We start from the raw sequence: 19,427 nt of genomic DNA on the forward strand, positions 1-19,427 counted from the left end.
ACTGAGTACTACACCCAAAATATTTTGTGTGGCAGAATCAGACAGCAATAATTCCAGTATATAATAAGATTCTTATTACTTGCTAATGTGCAATTGGCTGCAGGTTTTAAGTCCATCTAATCTGCATGATAAGAACAGAATTTATAAACTAACAGAAAGCAAGGAAATTCAAAAGTTAGTGGGAATAATGACTATTATTGAAACAAAGCACAGCAAACTGAAATGAAATATAACCTTCAATATTACCTGTTACTCTCTCAGCATCTGCTGTTTCATTAATGAAGAGCCAGTCTTTGACATACGGCGTATGTCCTTGACCAAGACATGACCTTGCTGTGCTGACAACCATCAGAACTTTGCCCCAACAGAACAGTCCTTAACATAACCACTCTTATTTTAAGAAACTGCTTGTTTCTATTTCTATATTTTGTTTCAGTAACGTAGGACGGATGTACATTTGAAAGGAATAAAAATCCATTAAAATAATTTAAAAAACTTTATTAATAAATGTAACATTTTGTTTCCATTTATTTCAACTTGTAGAAGAATACATGATACATTCCAAATGTGCAGCCAACCAAGGGAAACACTAACGAGAATATTTGAAATAAATAATGCAAGTCTGTAATAGCCAAGTAGTTTCTCAGAAATTCTGTAAACAGACTGTGATTGGGACTTTTCAGGAAGTACTGTCTTAAAATGTTAGATTTCAAGAAGTAAAATTCTAGAAAAATTGAAGTGTGGTTCTCAGAAAACCACCTCTTAAATACACCCAATACTTTGTATAAGCCCGCAATAATACACTAAACAAATAAGCCTTACAATTAACTGAACACAGAATTGGAAATGCTGCTAGTAAGTGCCTCCCTGCGGCTTGCAGCCATTTAATTATAATAGCTTGCTGTGCGACAGCATGCAAGGTTCCTGAAGGCAGCAAATATTTTAAATAATAGTGTCCTTAATTCACAGGGAAAGCAAAATAAAAGAAACTGACAACTTTTCTGAGAACCCCATGATTGCAGATAAACAAGTAACAGAGAACATGAATGAACCTCTTCACCATGTTCAGTTGTTCCCATGAGAAAACAATAACTCCCTTGAAACACACACACATTGGAGCAGAATATTTTAAGTCACTACATATGATAATACAGTCTCTGAAAAGAGGACCATTTTACTTGACTTTGTTTTTTATCTGTTCCAGAAAACAACAGAAGTATGTTCCCAGATGTGCACGCCACAGCAAGGGGGAATTTGAAAAAGAGCTGAAAGTCTCATCTATATTCAGGTTACTAAGTAATATTCAAATAAATCTCAATGCACTTACTTTATGCTGCAAAGTAATTGACTGCATGGGCCACTACATGATTTCCACCACGCTGTTGGCATTATTGCCCAATACGGAAATTTAGAAGCAAAGTCATGAAACAGTAATACATTCACTGAGACTTATTAAAAAGTATTTTTAAGCCAGTTTAAAAAATAAAAGAAGTGAAGGTTTGCAGTAAAGAGAAGGAAAATCAGGCTGAATTTGCTTTTGAGGAAAAGCTGCTAAATTTGGATTTATTTTTTTTCCCAAGACAACTGCTTGTCTCCTTCTTAAATTGCCACCATATCATTTAATCATTTCACTGATACAAGTCTGCAGAATTTATGGAATAGTCAAAAGAACCACAGCCAAAAACTTGATAGTCCATAAAAAAGGAACACATTTTCTTCTCAATAGATTCTTACAGAGATCTGAAATAATATTGACAGAGATGCAGACTACCAGGGGACACACACTGTTTGTCTCAGTACTCCAGTAGCACAGGCCATGGCAGCTTTAGTACACAATGTATTCATTAGGCATTCATTCCTATGGAGTTATAAGCAAATTATGGAGAAAAAAAAAAAAAAAAAGGTGGGGAGCAGGACTTACACAACTGACCCTTTTTGGTTTAACTGTATTGACATGGTCACTTTAAATTAAAAAAAAAATAAAATCTTTAAATACAGCTTTTCAACAAAATTAACCATGCCTGTTTGGTAAACAGCATCTTTAAAGCATCCATATTCATACTCTCACATTGGAAACACACCACTTTTGGACTTGTACATCAGGGACAAAATAGTTATCAAGTAACACATTATTTAGGGTGGTATGACATTATTTAAGGCAGAAGCAGAACCTTTGAGTTTCCCATCTCATTTTACAATACAGGTACATTTCCTGTTAGCAGTTTTCTAATTGCAAATTAGTCACTTAAGTTCTTCCAATTAAAATAACAATTGAGAGTATAAGAGTTTGCCTTGTACCTTTCACTACGTTGTCACCAGCTATGCAGTCATCCTGATTCTCTTTCAAGAAAAATCTACCAGAAGCTATCCAACATCTCTTAAAATGTGACTAGATTCCACTGCAAGCATGAGTAAGTCACAGACTTTACATATTGGATATACAATGAAATCATTCCACTTGGATTAAATAACTGTATAAGAAACAATACTCCATTCATTCCACTCACATTCCATTCAATGTTATTGAATATCATAATATTCAATCATTTTTTGGCCAATACTATTTGAATTTCTAGTTTTTTCTTTATGATACACACTTCTTTATTTCGCACACCATACATTTGTAACTCAAGGCTTTATTTTCTATACCTGATTACTTCTTTCAGAGGTAAACAGTGTCGATTAAAAACAGAAGTGAATTCTCAAATTTTAGAAGTGCGGCAAAGAGTCATTTGGAAAAACCAATGCATAAATCTGTTTCACCTATGTAAACAGCAGCCTCTGAAGATTGCTTTGAGTAAGCTGCTAGCACAAAAGGTATTTTTCTGTGTCTCTGAAAAAGCTTAGTTCAGTGACAGCAAAGTTGAAAAACTTTCCCACTGACTTACAGACAAGTTCTAACAAAAATAATGATTCCCCTGTAAAATCCCTTTAAGTTTCAGCAAAACATACTGAACTCTTCAGATCCTTTACCTACCAATTCCTCAAACATAAACATAACTGCAGCAGAATATACTCAGTAATTAATTTCCAGTGTTCACCTTTATTAAAAACAAGGTCTTTGCTGTGAGAACAAATAATCTCTCATTTGTAGCTTGAAAGCCTAGGATGGGATCATTGGCTTCCAGGGTTGCTACCAGCTGCTTGGCAACCTGTCCTACTTGTCTTCCTTCCTTCCTGTTGTAGAGAACTGTGGACAGAGGAGCTGGCTGGCGGTAGATGAAAACTCGCCGCAAGCACTCACAAAGAGCAGAATAGGAGTAGTCTGGGGCGCAAGCCATGAACTTCTTGTCTTGTTTTGATGCTTGTACGTAACCTGCACAGCCCAAAAAGATATATAGGAAGAAGATGCAATATATTAGCTTCAAGAGCACTTTAAATGGCTAAGTCAAAATCAAGCTTAGCTTCAAAAATAATAAGCAATTACTAACAAAATTTTGAATCTGTGACTAAAACAGGGTTGATAAGACACGAATGGTTTGTCTATGGCCGGACACAGAATGGTTTGTCTATGGCCAGACTTGCACAGTGTTAAGGCTTCCTCTTTTTCCAACTCTTTGCCTCACACAGCCAATAGGTTTAGAATGCTCAAGAACTTGGTAGGAGACAGCTGACCAAACTCATCAGAAAGATGGAGAGGCTCCTTCAGAAAACTGCAGTAAGAAGGGGCAAGATCAAGTATTGCTCCTTTAACCAGCAGCAAAACATTGGAATTTACTTGTAATCTGACCAGTGTTTATTCAAAATTATCCCCCTTTTCAAGAGAAAGCTGTTAGGAAAGATACACAGAGCAAGAAAACTCTTGGTCACTTCAGTTGCCCTTCAATTCCTTCCTTAGGTTTCAGTCTAAAACTTGGACTGAAAAGTAACAATTTTGCAATCTTCATCATTGTATTGCTTGTTAAAAAGTAATCCCAAAAGTTCAAGCAAATAAAGATGGAATTAGCACTAATAGCACAGTTTTGTCCAATGTAACAAGTTTTAGAAATTTAGTTTGTTAGCCAATAAAATACTCATTTTTAGTTCTAGCTCTTCTACAGTATTTCAAGATTTGGCTACAGATGAACAAGTTGAGGTCTTATATCATACATGGCACAAAAAAGGTGTACTAGGTTAGTACAGATGTACAAACTTCAATATAGTATTGTAAAATGATAGGACTATAGGGAGAAAGAATTGGAGAAACATTTTGTTTTATCACCATAGGTATAAAAACATCAAAGATATCCTGATTTCCTTCCTGTTATTTTCAAAACAATTGAAACACATTATAAAAAGAGTACTACAAAGTCAGCATAGAAATTGAAACTAGCAATAATTTGAAAAAAAAAAATAACCTTAATCCTTATCATCCCTTTTTTTCCTAGTATAATGAAATTTGAAACGAGCAAAGAACAAATTGTGGAATTAATCTCTTTTGTTAGAGAACTTTTAAGATACTTACCGCTTAATATGACCATAAGTGAAAATAACAGGCTATAAAAAAAGAGCATTCATATACAAACCCAAATAAACTGCAAAAATCCAGACCAAAATCAATTATGCATTATGGAAACCTACATGAGCTCTATAAAACAGCTCGTGCCTTCCATTTCATTTTATATGCAGACAGAGTGGAGTGGTCAAACAAATGTATTTAGGGGACAGAGGGAATAAATTGTCACACGGCACTGTTAAAGGAGTAGGTCCAGACCACACTTAGAGAACATGAACACTATAATAAATAAATAGTAAATGGTGCACTAGATTAAACGAAACCTGATTTATCTTTATTAAGTTATAGGTACAACACTGTGCTATGTAGACCATTCCGCTTTACCTGATACATCAATTCTTACTTACTGTTTTATCTATTTATTTTAAGTATTTTCTGCTTCTTAGCTTATGAATTCTGCTTCCAGCTTTCACTAAAAAAAATCCTACACTTGAGTGCAAGAATACAGCAATAACTAAGGGTTTTCACAGTCACATTTTCCTACATTTCTGGCAGTCTAATCTCAGAGGTAAAGTGGTTTCTGTAGCCATAGCTGGCACAGTTATGCTCTTTATTTTTCCTGTCATGTTTGTTTATTTTAAATTCATTAAAACTTTTCCCATCCACAAGGTTTTATGGAAGAAAGTTCCACAGCATAAATATGCCTTTGCTAAGTATTTATTTTAGTTTCTTTTGAACCTACTATGTACCAACATAATTTGATGTTGCTAGCTCTTGTAACAGAATAAACATTGAACAATCATTTCCAGTTCCTCAGACCTGCCACCTGGGACAACGAGATAGGAAAAGTTTAATGGTCTCTTACTAAAATACCTTACCATAAGCACATACAAAATTAGACATGAACATCAACAGCGAACCTCAACTGTTGCCCTGTTTTTTTTCTGTCTTTTAAGGTGTTTACTGTGCTTTTAGAAGTCTTTAAATCAAGTTCACTTATCCAATGAACTCTCCTTTTTGCTGTGCAGTACTGTGCTTGCGTCATGTATATAGTCTGAATAGGTTCATTTTTCTCAAGGCATAAACATCTTATCTCTCACATTCTAGTATTTCTAGAATTAAGCTAGCATTCTGTTACCTACAGAATTACAGTGCCTTTCAATTCAAATTTAATTAAGTGAAATATCAACAGAAGCCATACTGAGAGAATTCAGGCAGGAATGTCTCAGAAATGTGACACAGAGTCAATATCCTACCTAAAGCATTAAAAGTTGCAATGTGTTCCCACATGTTTTCTGGCTGGTCAGGGTGGGGCTGCCAAAGAAGAGCATCAACATCGTGCCTCAGGCAGAAGCAAGGCATTTCTCTGGGATCCACAACAGCTGAGAAAAGATACTGGTTGCTTCCAAGATTAATCTGAAAACAAAAAGAAATACAAAATACTGATACAAAGCACGAATAACGGATTCTGTCACATGCTGCCACAGTTGGATGTTTAACAGATTAATGTTTGTTAGTTGATAAAATGTTTGAACACATTATGATGATGTGTTCAAACTGATCTCAGTACACAACAGGTGGCTAACACATTTCAAACATGTGCAATGTAGTTTCTTGGGATAATATTTAGGGAAGGATTATGCCCATTACACGAGCACACAGGAATAAATGCTTTTGTATAGAAATGATTTTCTAGGATGGAGGATCCTAATCTACAATGCCTGATGTTAGGAAAAGATTCTCTCTACTTAAAAAAATTAGTGCTGTTTTTCTGCCATGCCAATAGGGAAGGAAATACTGTCCCTATGCAAAAATAAAAGTTGGTGAGCACTGGAAAAAGGATTAGTTAGAATACTAAAATGATGAAATGTCAACAGTTTTGTATTTTCTCACAATGAAGTAATTACTAAGTTCCAGACTAGCACTCTGTTCATCAAGTGTCTAGATGACCAAAACCATTCAACAACCACTTCTATACACCAGGAATGATCATAAGAAAAGTGAGACAGGCATATCCTGCCAATCCCAATTACCTTCAAAATAAATAAAAACTTCTATCAGTGAATGATCAAGGAAACAAAAGTTCCTTCTCTGTGACACTGATGACCTTTATAGTCAACTGCTTTCCAAAAAGCAGATTTGGGAGACCCCATGTTCAGCCTGAATACCATGATATTCTGCCTTCCCAGCCTACAATTCCAAATCTCTTACATGTACAGATGCAAATTATTAAAAAACAACAACAACAAAAAAACAGCTCTTGTATTTATTATTAATGTTATTAATTAATAAAAATAATTTTCTTTCCAAGCACGTAGAAATTTTGGAATTTGCTATCATAAAAGAGTAAAACTAGTTTTGAAAGATACCGAGCTTGCTGCAATAACTGGTTTTGTAAGTGAAAATAAAAGGTCTAGTACAATGTGCTAGTGTTGAACTTTATATATTCTCATACATAATAAAGTAGCAAGCACATATATTTTTGAGATCTAGAAATGGATGAACACTACCTAAACAGACAGTAAACCACAAGCTGAAAAATATATCCTCAAGACTTTTTCTAGAGCTTTTCTAAGGAAATGGGAAATTAGGATTCAGGATCTTACTCTGTAACCATAACGTGTTCTGCAGAACAAAGGTTGTTCTAAATGTGCTTTGAGTAGAACACCAACATTAATTACAAGCTTAGTAGAGGTATCTTGAAAAAAAAAAAAAAAAAAAAAAGTATAATAATAATAATAATAATGACAACCACAATCCGTGATGCTCTCAGATGATTATTTTGTTTGTTCCTTTAGGGAATAAACCAGACCAAGTTCTAACTTACTGATAGTGGGGGACATTGCTCAAAATCTAGATTAAGCATTTTGCTCACTGCTATTTCCAATGTGACTGACCAACAGTGATCACAAAAAGAAATGGATCTATGCTTTATTTTTGTAGTAAAAAAGGTGCAGCTTCCTACCAGGCTATCTGAAAAGTTAGTGAAAAAAATAAAAGCTATGGAACCTACAAAAAATTTATGTCCCTGAAGAAGACTCCATTCATGTCATTATTCTGACATACCTTTGCTTTTTCAATTGACTCACTTTGAGTGAAAGTGTGCCTATGTAGATATATCTGTACAGATATACACAGATTTAAATGCATATATACATACACATACATATTGTAAAAACGAGATAAGAGCAGCCTTACTTTTACATCAAAGTGCTACTGAAGGACACATGGGTAGATAATTTTTTATTGTTGCTGTGATTTTATGTTATGGAAGAAATGTATGTGGTTTCAAGGACTTGCACAGATTTTTGTTCTGATAACAGAATTTAATGTTCATATCAGAAAAACAATATTTAAAAATATTTCTGTAATAATCTACAGTACTTACTACATGAGTGACCTTTAGGGTATCACCATCAAATCTGCATAAAGTTGCACTGTCTTCAAGAAAAGCATCACATTCTTCTAATTCTTGTGCATTACAAGGTGGGTTTTCCTTTTCGGGGTTTGGATTCTGAAACAGAAAGACAATGAAAACTCTGAAAAACTGAGCTTTAAATACAGCTGTATATGTATCAATCCATTTCTAAAACAAAAACAATCCATGGAACTGTAAGAATCATTTGCATATCCCTTTATACTTAAAGATCAAATTACGATGTACTTAACCAAAATGAAAGCCACCATTTCTGTTGTGGAAGATAGCATGGGTGGCAGGTACAACAAAATGTATTTCAGCTTAAGGAAAGGAACATATACCAGTAAAACATGGACAATATTTCTCCCCCATAAGTAGCAAGAGTATATGATCCTGAAAACAACCTAAGTAGGTAAAAGTAAATTTACATCACTGTAAAATTCTTTCAGATTGCTACTGAAAATGCTACAAAAAAAAAAATGGATTGATTTATTGTCTAAGTAGCCCTAATTACCCTCATCATGATAATTACTGCACAAGAACTGAAAACTTGTGACAAAAAAATCCTCTTATCCTCAGTATGAGTTGCAAAAGCAAAGACATTTGAAGTTCCCAATGAAAATATGTTTAGATGTGCTACAGTATCTTGCCCATGAACAGTGGGGGAGAGAGGAGTGAAATCAATTTTAAGCACTAACCAGAATTTATTGTAGTATAACTTTTTTCAGCCCTCTTCAAAAAAGCAGTAATCCACAACTAATATATTAAGATCCACAGGGAGTCATATTTCACAAGTTTTAGATGAGATACCACTTTCTAATCAAACCAAAAGGTGAAGTATCAAACAAACAGTACTTTAAAATTACATTTCAAGTAAAGACTCCCTGTATAACAATGCCAGAAAGTTTGTGAGTCATGCTTATTTTAAAAGGCAAGCCTAGGAAACCATTTCATTAACACTCACAGTCAATATAAGCCAAGTACAGCAACCCTAAAAAGACAGCATACAGTTGTTGCTAACCTACTGATAAACAAGGAATGGACATACTTAAAATTTACTTCAATCAACTGCTTTAAAATTGGCCCATCATGGGAACAAAATCTATTTTTTGAATTAATCAGACTTGTTTTGTTGGACAGACGCTATAATGTAAGCTAAATTCAGTCCCAGATGAAAACAGCACAGTTCTAAACATGTCCAGAACTCTAGTGCCATTAGTTTGTTACCAATTTCAGATAACAATGAATCTGGTGTTAGGATTCTGAATAGTAAATGAACTGAAGGTCTATCAATGATGTGCAAATTAGGGTATCAAGAAAAGACAACATACAAATGTGCAAGAATTTTAAATATTTTATTTTTCAACTTCTTACCATTTCTTCGGAGGTCAGATGCATCAGACATTCACTCATTTCAGTGTCCATAATGAATTCCCCATTTGTGTCGCCAATTATTAGCTCTGGCCACCGGAGACCCTCATTTTTCTTAATTAGAGAAATTTCCAAGCTAAAATGCAAATAGAAGACAACGAGTAGTAGATGAACACACTGCATCCTTTTTTCAGATGACAGTCAGAAAGCTCTGAATATAGATTTGAGAGCTTCTCCTCTCCAAACTGATAATGCAAACCTCGTAACAGAAAACACAAGGAACCAACTTATAAAATAAACTATTCTAATGGAAAATATCCCAAAATATCCCAAAGAAAATAAGATGAAAGACAAGTGATTTCTAAAAGTTTAATAATGAATAAAATGTATTCATGGAAGTGCCCTCAGAGTTTTCAATTCAACTGTGGTTTCCTCTGAAGTAGTTTTGTTAGTTTTTAAATACTGCAGGAGATCACCTATAAGTAAATCAATTCAGAGAGAGAAAATTTCACTGCAGAAGTTTATTTGAAACCTAACAGGTACTAAATGCCACCCCTCAAGCGCACACTACCTTTGTATAATGTGTAGAACAAAAATATTTGTATTTTATAAGCCTCAGAAATAGTACAACTGTTACCTACACTGTCTACATAAAATTCTACATAAAAATGTACAATTACTTTAACTTGTGAGGAAAAAAAAAAACACTTAAGAACTCGGTATAAGGAATAAATAAATACATAAGTAAATAATGAAGAAAACCTGATGTGTCAGCAGTGTAATTCTATTTAATTACACATGGGTAGAACAACAAATACAGTTTCAATGGACATGCTTTTTAGACACACCTACAAGGTCTAGAACATCAGTTGTTTACCTGACACAACAAGAAAACTTTCTAAGTTACTAAGTACTGCATCAGAGTAAGAAGTATTTGGTGACCTCTGAATTATCTTAATTTTATAACTGAAACCACTACATTGGTTATCAGAAATACAATTATTTTATAGAAGATAATTTGGAGCAAGTTTTTTTAATCAAAAAATTTAGTGGTACTGTAGTGTCACTATTAAAAATGAAGTGCTACTTATAACATTCAAATGCGTAAATACCATTTCATATTAAAACAGACACCTGAGAGTCATGCAGTATTAACCACTTGATAATTAGCTCAAACTTGAATCATTTAGCTATTTGTCTAATGATCAACTACTACGCATTCACATTTCAGTATACAGCATTAGCGTAATCTGCATACAAATATTAGTCTTTTAGTTATTCTCCAGAGGAATTACATAAACTTTCATTAGCTACCTTTGGGGAAAAAGCAAAGATTTTTATGAAAGAAAACTCAAGGAAAACACACTTATCAAATTAAATTAAAAAAAAAAAAAAAAAAAAAAAACTTTAACTGTGAATGTCTTGCCAGTAGTTTTCAATTTCAATTGTAGTTTTCCTACTACAACCAATTCTCACAAAACACAGGCTTCACTGTACTTCACATACTACACATGCAAGTTCACACAATGCATCAAGATTAACGTCAAGCTTGCCCAAACACCTCAAAGTCATTATTCCTAGCACATCTTCTTTCATTTAGTATTTTAAAGCATTATAATGGCAAGAATTCAGTCTTCCCAAACATTAGTCCTTAATTTCTGCATCATCAGGTCTGGGAACCTTTCTTTCAAAACTGTTCCAGAGAAAAAACTTCATTTTACCTTCATTAAAGGAAAAAAAACTCTTTTCTTCGAAACAACTTTCTTCTTTTTTTTTTTTTTTCACCTGATGATACCACACATGGAAATTACTCTTTAAGAAACCATTAAACTAAACGTGCTTGTTTCAATGCATAGTGGCTCATTACTTTATCCTAAGAGCAAAAGCAGTAAATGTTCTAACATATATGATATACTGTCAGAGTTTGTTACTTTTCTTATACTTGTTGAAGATCCAAGACAAATTCCATCTATTCTATCAAATTTCTTGTTATTACAAAAAAAGTCTGTGAAAAGCAGGGTGAAAGTCCAGTTAATCAATCCTGAATTGTCATGAGAAGAAAATAAAAAAAAATAACAAAAAAAAGGAAAAAAATAATTGATTAACCTTACTTTGATACAAAACTTTATTTTTTTTTTTTATGTTTGTATACCTTTTTTTTTTTTCCCCTGGACATTTTTAGTACTTCAAAATATTACTAAATTTCCTTACTGAATTTATCACCAAAAGTTTCACGATTTTATGATAAACGGTCTTTGTGAGAATCATTTAACAGTTCAACCTTTTCACTTTTGCACTGTGACCAACTAGAAGTGAATGGACAAGATTATTCTCAAAGAGAATAAAAAAAACACAGACACGTATGGGTTAAGTTTCAGTAGAGCACACCACTAAATACTGTTATAGAAAGGCAACCAAAGGTTTTAAAACATCACATTATCTCTGGTTGCCAATAAGCACAGGCAAAGCATGCAAAAATAGTGAAAAGGCATGAGCATTGATGTATCCTAACACTGTGAAGAATTCTGCTTCACAGCTCAGTAGTGGAAAACCTTGAATTTCCTGGTCTGACACGAGGATAGCTGTCAGTACCATATACATATTTTTGTGTGAAAAATAAATTTTTAGCTTGAAAAGGCTGTTCTGTGTTGTTGTAAAAAATAGCTTGTCATATAACCTCATAAGCAAGTAACTGTAAGAAGAGGGAACTACTTTCACAATTAGTTAAAGAAACAGTACTGTAAGACAGAATTGCAGAAGCCCGTGAGCTACTTTCAGCAGAGGAGATACAACCTTGTAAGGAGGAGTTCAGGGTCTAGCATTAAATGAGTCCATTCCCAGAGGGCCCAGAAGTCAGATATGATACACACTCTGAAATCAATTCCCAGCAGTAGTAAATCTAAAAACCATATACAACACCTTTTGTTCTCTTTAATTATCCATGTGCAGCTTTCATGGTCCACAGAAGAATGTAGTTTTCCTTCCATCAAAGGAGGCTGGTCTTTCAGTGTAACACATATGTTCTCAGGGGAAAAGTGTACTTTTATGTCATCCTTAGTGATGTCTTGAGGAATGTGAATTGTTATTGTCACATCATCTTCAGTCTGCTGCCAGTAATAGAGAGGGTCTACAATTGAAAACGTACAGAAAAATGTCAACCAGATTAAAAAATGCTGTCCTGGATTCCACAGCATGCAATGCTGCTGGGAGTCATGGTTGGGGAAGGGCGGAAATAAGCTTCTAATCTGAACAACTTCCTTAAAATATATTCTGATTATAAAATAGAAATTTTTTTTTTTTAAGCAATCAAGTTCATTTCGGGTCCCTCGGTTGGAAAACATCTTACATTCATAACTATACTCAAATATGCTGACGGAGTTATCCAATGGGCATTAAATATTACTCTAAAGTTAATTGGGAAACTTATTGTGAAAGATATTACAGAATGGATAGCCAAAATGTATCGTAGAATCATAAAGGTTGGAAAAGACCTCCAATATCTTCTGGTCCAACCATCACCCTATCACCAATGTCACCCACTAAACCCTGTCCCTGAGCACCACATCTGACTTTTCCTTAAACACCCCCAGGGATGGTAACTCCACTGCCTCCCTGGGCAACCCATCCCAGTGCCTGACTGCTCTTTCTGAGAAGAAATGTCTTCTCATTTCCAACCTAAGCCTCCCCTGGCACAACTTGAGGCCATTCCCTCTAGTCCTATCACTAGTTATCTGCGAGAAGAGGCTGACCCCCAGCTCCCCACAACTTCCTTTCAGGTAGTTGTAGACAGCAATAAGATTTCCCCTGAGCCTCCTCTTCTCCAGACTAAACAACCCCAGCTCCCTCAGCCACTCCTCATAGGACTTGTGTCCTTCCCCAGCTTCGTAGCCCTTCTCCAGACATGCTCCAGAACATTCAAATGCACTGAAGCATTAATGATCAGTAACTTGGTTAAAAAGACACCAGGTGCAGTGGTTATGATAAGCTACTCCATACTCTGAAGTATATGCTGTTCAGAAATGTGAACGTTTTCCTCTAATCTACTTTGCTAGAAGTTACACTGACTATTCAACAGAAATGGTTTTAAAACACCAAGTAGTCTTCATCTGCCTCAGAAGACAGAGATGAAATAAAACTGCCTGCCAAGGGGTAATGTTTGACCTTTGCTCCTGGGTCTAGAATCTGCCTCATACCTATCTGTATTATACTGCTAGAAGAACTGTACTTCTGTAAGAAATACTTGTACACAGGATGGCAACAAACCTGGTTAAAGGGCTAGAAGGCATGCACTGTAAGGAGCAGATGAGGACACTAAGATTGTTAAACTTGGAGAAAAGGAGGAGGGTGACCTTATTGCTCCCTCTAAGCTTTCTGAGAAGGACAAGCTGGGAGCGAGGTGTTCTTCTTGTGACAGGACATGCAGGAATGGCTCAAATCTGTGACAGGGTAAGTTCAGACTGGACATAAGAAAAAGCTTATTACTGAGACAGTAGTTAGTCCTCTGGATAAGCTTCTGTAGTGGGTTTACATGGAAAGGTTTTGGTAGCAGGGGCTGCAGTTGAGGACTCTGTGAGCAGAGCCCATCAGCTGCCCTACATCAGAGCAGAGCCAGCTCCAGATGGCTCCAAAGGGACCTGTTGCTGGCCAGAGCTGAGCCAGTGAGTGATGCTGTTTGGGCCTCTGGGAGAGCGGAGTTAAGAAAGGGAAAACCGCTGTGCAGCAGCAGCTGGGAGAGAGAGGAGTGAGAAGCAGCCCTGCAGACCCCAAGGTCAGTGCAGCAGCAGGGCAGGAGGTGCTCCAGGCACGCAGCAGCAGTTCCCCTGCGGCCTGTGCAGGGAGAGGCCCCTGGTGGAGCAGGCTGTCCCCCTGCAGCCCATGGGTCCCACATGGAGCAGATCTCCATGCTGCAGCCCCCCCATGGGTGGAGGAGCCCCCGGTGGAGCAGGTGGATGTGGCCTGGAGGAGGCTGCGGCCCATGGAGAGCCCCCGCAGGAGCAGGCCCCAGACAGGAGCTGCAGCCCGTGGAGAGGAGCCCACGCAGGAGCAGGGGGGCTGGGGGGAGCTGCCAGCACCCGTGGGGGACCTGTGCTGGAGCAGTTTGCTCCTGGGGGATGGACCCCGTGGGACGGAGCCGTGTGGGAGCAGTGCTTGAAGAGCTGCTGCCTGTGGGCAGCCGCTGCAGGCTCAGTTCAGGAAGGACGGCATCCCGTGGGAGGGACCCCATGGGGAGCAGGGGCAGAGAGGGACCGTGAAGGAGAGGTGGAGATGAAGTGTCAGGGACTGACCGCAGCCCCCATTCCCCTGTCCTGCTCAGTGGGAGGACACAGAAGAGGGTAGATAGGGGGGGAGCTGTTTTTGTTTTGCTTTTAGTTTCTCAGTAGTCTAGTCTGCTAGTGACAAGCAATAATTTAATTTTAATCTCCCTATGTTGAGTCTGTTTTGCCCATGACAATAATTGTTATCTCCCTGTCCACATCTCAACCCTTGAGGCCTTTTCATCATATTTTCTCCCCTCTTTCCTTTGAAGAGGGTGAGTGAGAGAATGGTTGTGGCGGAGTTTGGTTGCCATGCAGGGTAAAACCACCACAGCTTCCTAGAGGATGTTGATGGCCCACGTCTGTCAATTTTTAGGAGGCATTTGGATAATGCTCTTTACTATATGTTCTAGCTTTGCATCGGCCCCAGGGTAGTCTTGACAGTTGGACTTGATCTTTGTATTTCCCTCACAACTGAAGCTAAGTTATTCTACAAGGAGAGAATCTAAATCTAAAAAATTCTAAAGGTTATGACAGCATGACTGGGTAGTGCACAGCTGGTCACAGAAAATGTAACCACAGATGTATTCATTTTCTTTTACATGTTACCTTCCTAGTTAGATGGAAAGCAAAGCATGGACAGGCTCATTCTCTGGAACGGTTTGAAAGCTCTCAAGGTGTCATAGTATAAGATTTAGCTGATCATCTCACCAACTGTAACTCTGGAAGGACTCTTACACTGTTGCCTGGTACTGTGAGTTTCCTGTTTACTACAGGATCAGTCACAGATGCTACAAATACACTTCCCAAGAACTATTATTATATGAGATGCAACGGCCATCAAAATTCTAAATTGTGACACAGACTGTATCTGATATTAAAGTCCTAATTTGTAAGACAACAGAATGAGACCCAAAAATACCTTCGGCCCTTCTTTTCTACACTATCTTCTAGACTACCTTATTAGTTGTCAAGTATGTATGGAGCAGAATCTGAAAGGACAAAGAAAAAGCCAAAATACCAATAAGCAACATAACCACTCTAATGTTTCCTCATGTATTGTTGTAATCTCATATAAAAATTAGAGTATTACTGCCAGCACATCTTGTTTCGCTATTTGGTATCTGCTATGCCTGCAATTTCATATAGCCATGCAACCAAAATTATAGCCCAGGTTAGGCTAATAGATTTCTGCACTGCTGAAAAAATTGTGCTAATATCATTCAGTTAAGATAGGTTCATTAGCCTCTCTCTCATATTCAGAAGCAAAAATCAAATCTTAAATAACACAATATAGCTACATAAATATACATATTGTGAACTCTGACATTTAGGATTAATACTTAGTAGGGGTTCATATACTTCATTTTGCTTTGATCTCCTAGAAGAAAAGTATGAGTGTATTTTGATGAAGTTGATTCTTTTTTCTCTAAACTACTTTCTTACTGGAGTCTTTTACTAGATTTTCATCTTAAAAAAAAACAAAAAAAAACAAAAAAACAAAACAAAAAAAAAAAAAAAAAAACAACTTTTTTTTTGTTGTTTGAAAGGCAGGAGTGATTTCCATATCAGAGATACCTTTCTGCTGAACACCTGTTTGGGTGCCATGCTCCATTCTCTCACCTAAATCTAGCTTCTGGATTTGAACACTTCAGCTAGATACCTGCATTTAGGTAACTTAACTGTTGTCTTAACTGTTAGCAAATGAGTACAGTTGTTTGCAGAATATTCTTTTTCTTGAGACAAGGAAATTCTTTAAGTGCTTCCTATCCAAAAAGACTTCTCATATAGGTTTATACCCAACACAACTTCCTAGGAAGAAAACAAATACGTTAAAAAAAGCCTGTCTTTCCAAAAAAAAAAAAAAAAAAAACAAACCTGGAAGGCAGATATTAAAGACAAACATTTACTGCTGAAGTTTCCAAACAGATTCTAAACTGACAAGCTCTTTTCTTTGACAAAACAAAGAGCAGTCTGTCATAACCTGACAGTTAAGTTTTACCTTTCTTTTCATTTGCTGTTTTTGCATCATCATTTTCTACCAACTTTTCTTCTTCTTGTTGTATAGATTTGAATGGTTTGTAGGAAAGAATCATTAGACCATCCCCACTTGGCTCTATTGCTGCATAATGGGGGACTGATTTGCCTTGTAAAACTCTCTTTCTGCGGATTTCATATTGATGATCACCTGTAAAATGAAGAAAAAAAAATCTGAGCAGTACTATTTTTCTACAGCGCAAAATCTCATTCAAGAACCTCATTACACCTAAAAATATTACATAATTCTACTGGTTAAATAACAGTACTATGGATTCAAAGGAAATTTCTCTTTTGTTTTTCAATGATTTTATTACACATATAGATCCTAAAATTAATCTAACATCGCTCCTTTTTCCTTATGATGACTTCTTTGATCACAGCTAGCCTGGCAATTCAGAAAACCACTCTCAGTCTCTGCACAAATAAATCTTCTAAACATTTTTGAGGTGCTAAAAAAAATTGAGTAACAACGAAATAGCTTGTGACAACAATTCATGATGGAAAATGCCTACCTTCCCTGTTGATGACTAGTGTTTTACAAGAGTTGAGGAGGTCCTAATTGTTAACTACTGGCACCAAGGACCACACCATTCCCTACTGTGCTCCCAAACACATGACTAACGATGACTTAAAACACAGGTAAGGCGATACATTCTAGTGTTCTTCCTCCATTTAAATTTACCTGGATTCAGATGCCTAAGTATTTGACTGACTTCTGAATAATAACAGATAGTGCAAGCGGATTTTTAGGAATTAACCAATAACTTCGTAAAATTCTCACAGGTGCTAAAATTATCCTCAAGAATTGTTTGATTTTTCACATCTATGCTTCAACTCTTCTTTATAAGAAATTGTTGTACTTGAAAACCAACAACAGCAAAAAAAAAAAAAAAAAAAAAAAAGGAACTTATTAGCAGAGACGTTAGACAAGACCACATCATGAAGGTAAAAATCATCTATACCACTCCAGTCTAATGTGTTCCTGGTTGACAGGTTGACATCAGTGCTACATTTAGGGAAACTCACAGTCACAGAATACAGAGAATAACAGATAAGGGGACCCAAATTAGATCTGGTTTAACTAGTTATCATACTTGTACTTGCTAAAAGTTAGTTCAGAAGTGGAATAAAAAACAATAACCAGACTACAATGTAATTCTGGTACTTGGGGGTGTTAATTAAAGCCCCTCTCCCTCCTTTTTTGAGTGTGGGCAGAGCGGTATTAATGGACTAGACATAGCCATTTTAAACAGAAACAGAGTCAGAGACCTATGCATTCAGAAAACCCCAGGCAACAAGGGATCATCCTTAAACAGATCACCTCAGACTATACAGATGACAAATAGGAGTGCTGTACTGGGAAGGTAATAACTCATACAACATTATGAGAAGTACAACAGATATTTATTAGAAATAGGTATCTTGAACCTTGATTTTACTGGACCAAGCTAAAGGAACTTCATTTCATAATGTCACAAAGTAAAGTTCTTAGTTTGTTTTCTAATCACTTTAGCCACACATGTATAAGTCTACTTCTTCCTATCTTCCAAATATTTGTCATAATTAAGGTCTAAAACTGAGACCTTCATCTGAAAACAACAGAAAATTACCTATCTGAGTAGAGCTTTTATGGGAAGGACATATCAGAAACGGAAGAAAAATAAACTTCTAAAACAAAGAATGAAAGCATGACAGCTGCTTTTTTTTTGTTTGTTTGTTTTCAGTTTTTGTTTGTTTTAGTTCTCCTTAACCACTAGTAACATAAATGTAAAACACTTACCCTCTTTGCTCATCTCTGCAATTGTAACCCATTCCAAGGTAACATGAAATCCACTTCCTTTTGTGTCCAATTCATCTTTTTCTACCCTAAGCAGCAGCACAGCTACTGAATGAGTACCAGATTTTACAAATGAAACACTGTGTGCTACAATAAATGGACTGCCTAGTTCTTCATTAAACACAATCTAGAAGACACAATATTGGCAAAAAGTCAGTCAGTTAAAACCCAGCCTCAGAAAGCAGCAAAAGGCTTCATCGAACACCAGTTAATTTTTGCTTGCCACAAACTGCTTTAACTTTTGGATAGCCCTGAAGCGGTCAGGCAGTTGGACTAGATGATCCCTAAAGGTCCCTTCCAACTGAACTATTCTGTTCTGTTCTATTTCTGGCTCTTCCTTCTTTGGCTATCAATAAACTGTTCTGAAATGTTTTTTGTTATTGTTGTTTCTATTACAGAATCACTGAAATGGCCCATTAGACAAAGCACAAAGATCTACAAAAGTGTCTACATCGCAGCTGTTTAGTACTAAAGTAAATAAGCATACAGAACAGGATCCATAAGCACGGCATACCAACTGGGGAAGAAAGTCTCATACAAGATGAAAATGCAGGCATTTCACCAATACCCTCACTGCTCTCCTAAGCAATCCAAGATCCCAAAAATCATCGTGGACCTTGGCACATGCAAACAAGAAGATAAAAGATCCAGTACATTGCTATCAGTGTTTCATCATCAACCAAAGCTGAGAGAGGCGGCTCTCTTCATTTGATTACTATAAGAGATTTACTTCTTATTTGCTAATAGGAATATTCTCTAATAAGAATAAGAAACAGAGAACCTACCATTAAATGAAGTATAATATTCACATTTATTAGGGGTTTAAGTCAGAACTTTCTGACTTTTTATTTATAGGGTTTGGCAAAGTCCATCTATATTTTTATGTGACTAGGCAGGATCACTGTAATCATGAAACAATGTCATACCGAAGGCCTGCATATCTCGAACCTTGAGACATTTAGAAGTAACTACCTACAGCAAGAAGTTTTAATTCTAGAGACTATGTGTTTCAGCTTTTTCTCTTAAAAGGTGCTTATTCAGCATAAATCACAAGAAGCTGAAAAACAAAAT

The 19,427-nt window shown here is 36.3% G+C and overlaps 1 protein-coding gene across 1 annotated transcript in view; it reads right to left on the reverse strand.

Annotated features, from left to right (window-relative positions):
• Window positions 1-482: 482 nt before the first annotated feature.
• NUDCD1 (NudC domain containing 1) overlaps window positions 483-19,427 on the reverse strand; it is a 36,826-nt gene continuing 17,881 nt past the window's right edge. Inside the window, exons 4-10 of the mRNA XM_084282687.1 lie at window positions 18,300-18,483; window positions 16,482-16,667; window positions 12,144-12,351; window positions 9,228-9,360; window positions 7,824-7,949; window positions 5,692-5,851; window positions 483-3,316 (exon numbers count right to left, since the gene is read on the reverse strand). Of these exons, the coding sequence (XP_084138813.1) occupies window positions 3,024-3,316; window positions 5,692-5,851; window positions 7,824-7,949; window positions 9,228-9,360; window positions 12,144-12,351; window positions 16,482-16,667; window positions 18,300-18,483 (1,290 nt within the window). The 3' untranslated portion in view covers window positions 483-3,023. The remainder of the gene's footprint in view (window positions 3,317-5,691; window positions 5,852-7,823; window positions 7,950-9,227; window positions 9,361-12,143; window positions 12,352-16,481; window positions 16,668-18,299; window positions 18,484-19,427) is intronic.

Source organism: Netta rufina (assembly GCF_964035555.1).
Source record: "Netta rufina genome assembly, chromosome: 2".
Taxonomy (NCBI): domain Eukaryota; kingdom Metazoa; phylum Chordata; class Aves; order Anseriformes; family Anatidae; genus Netta; species Netta rufina.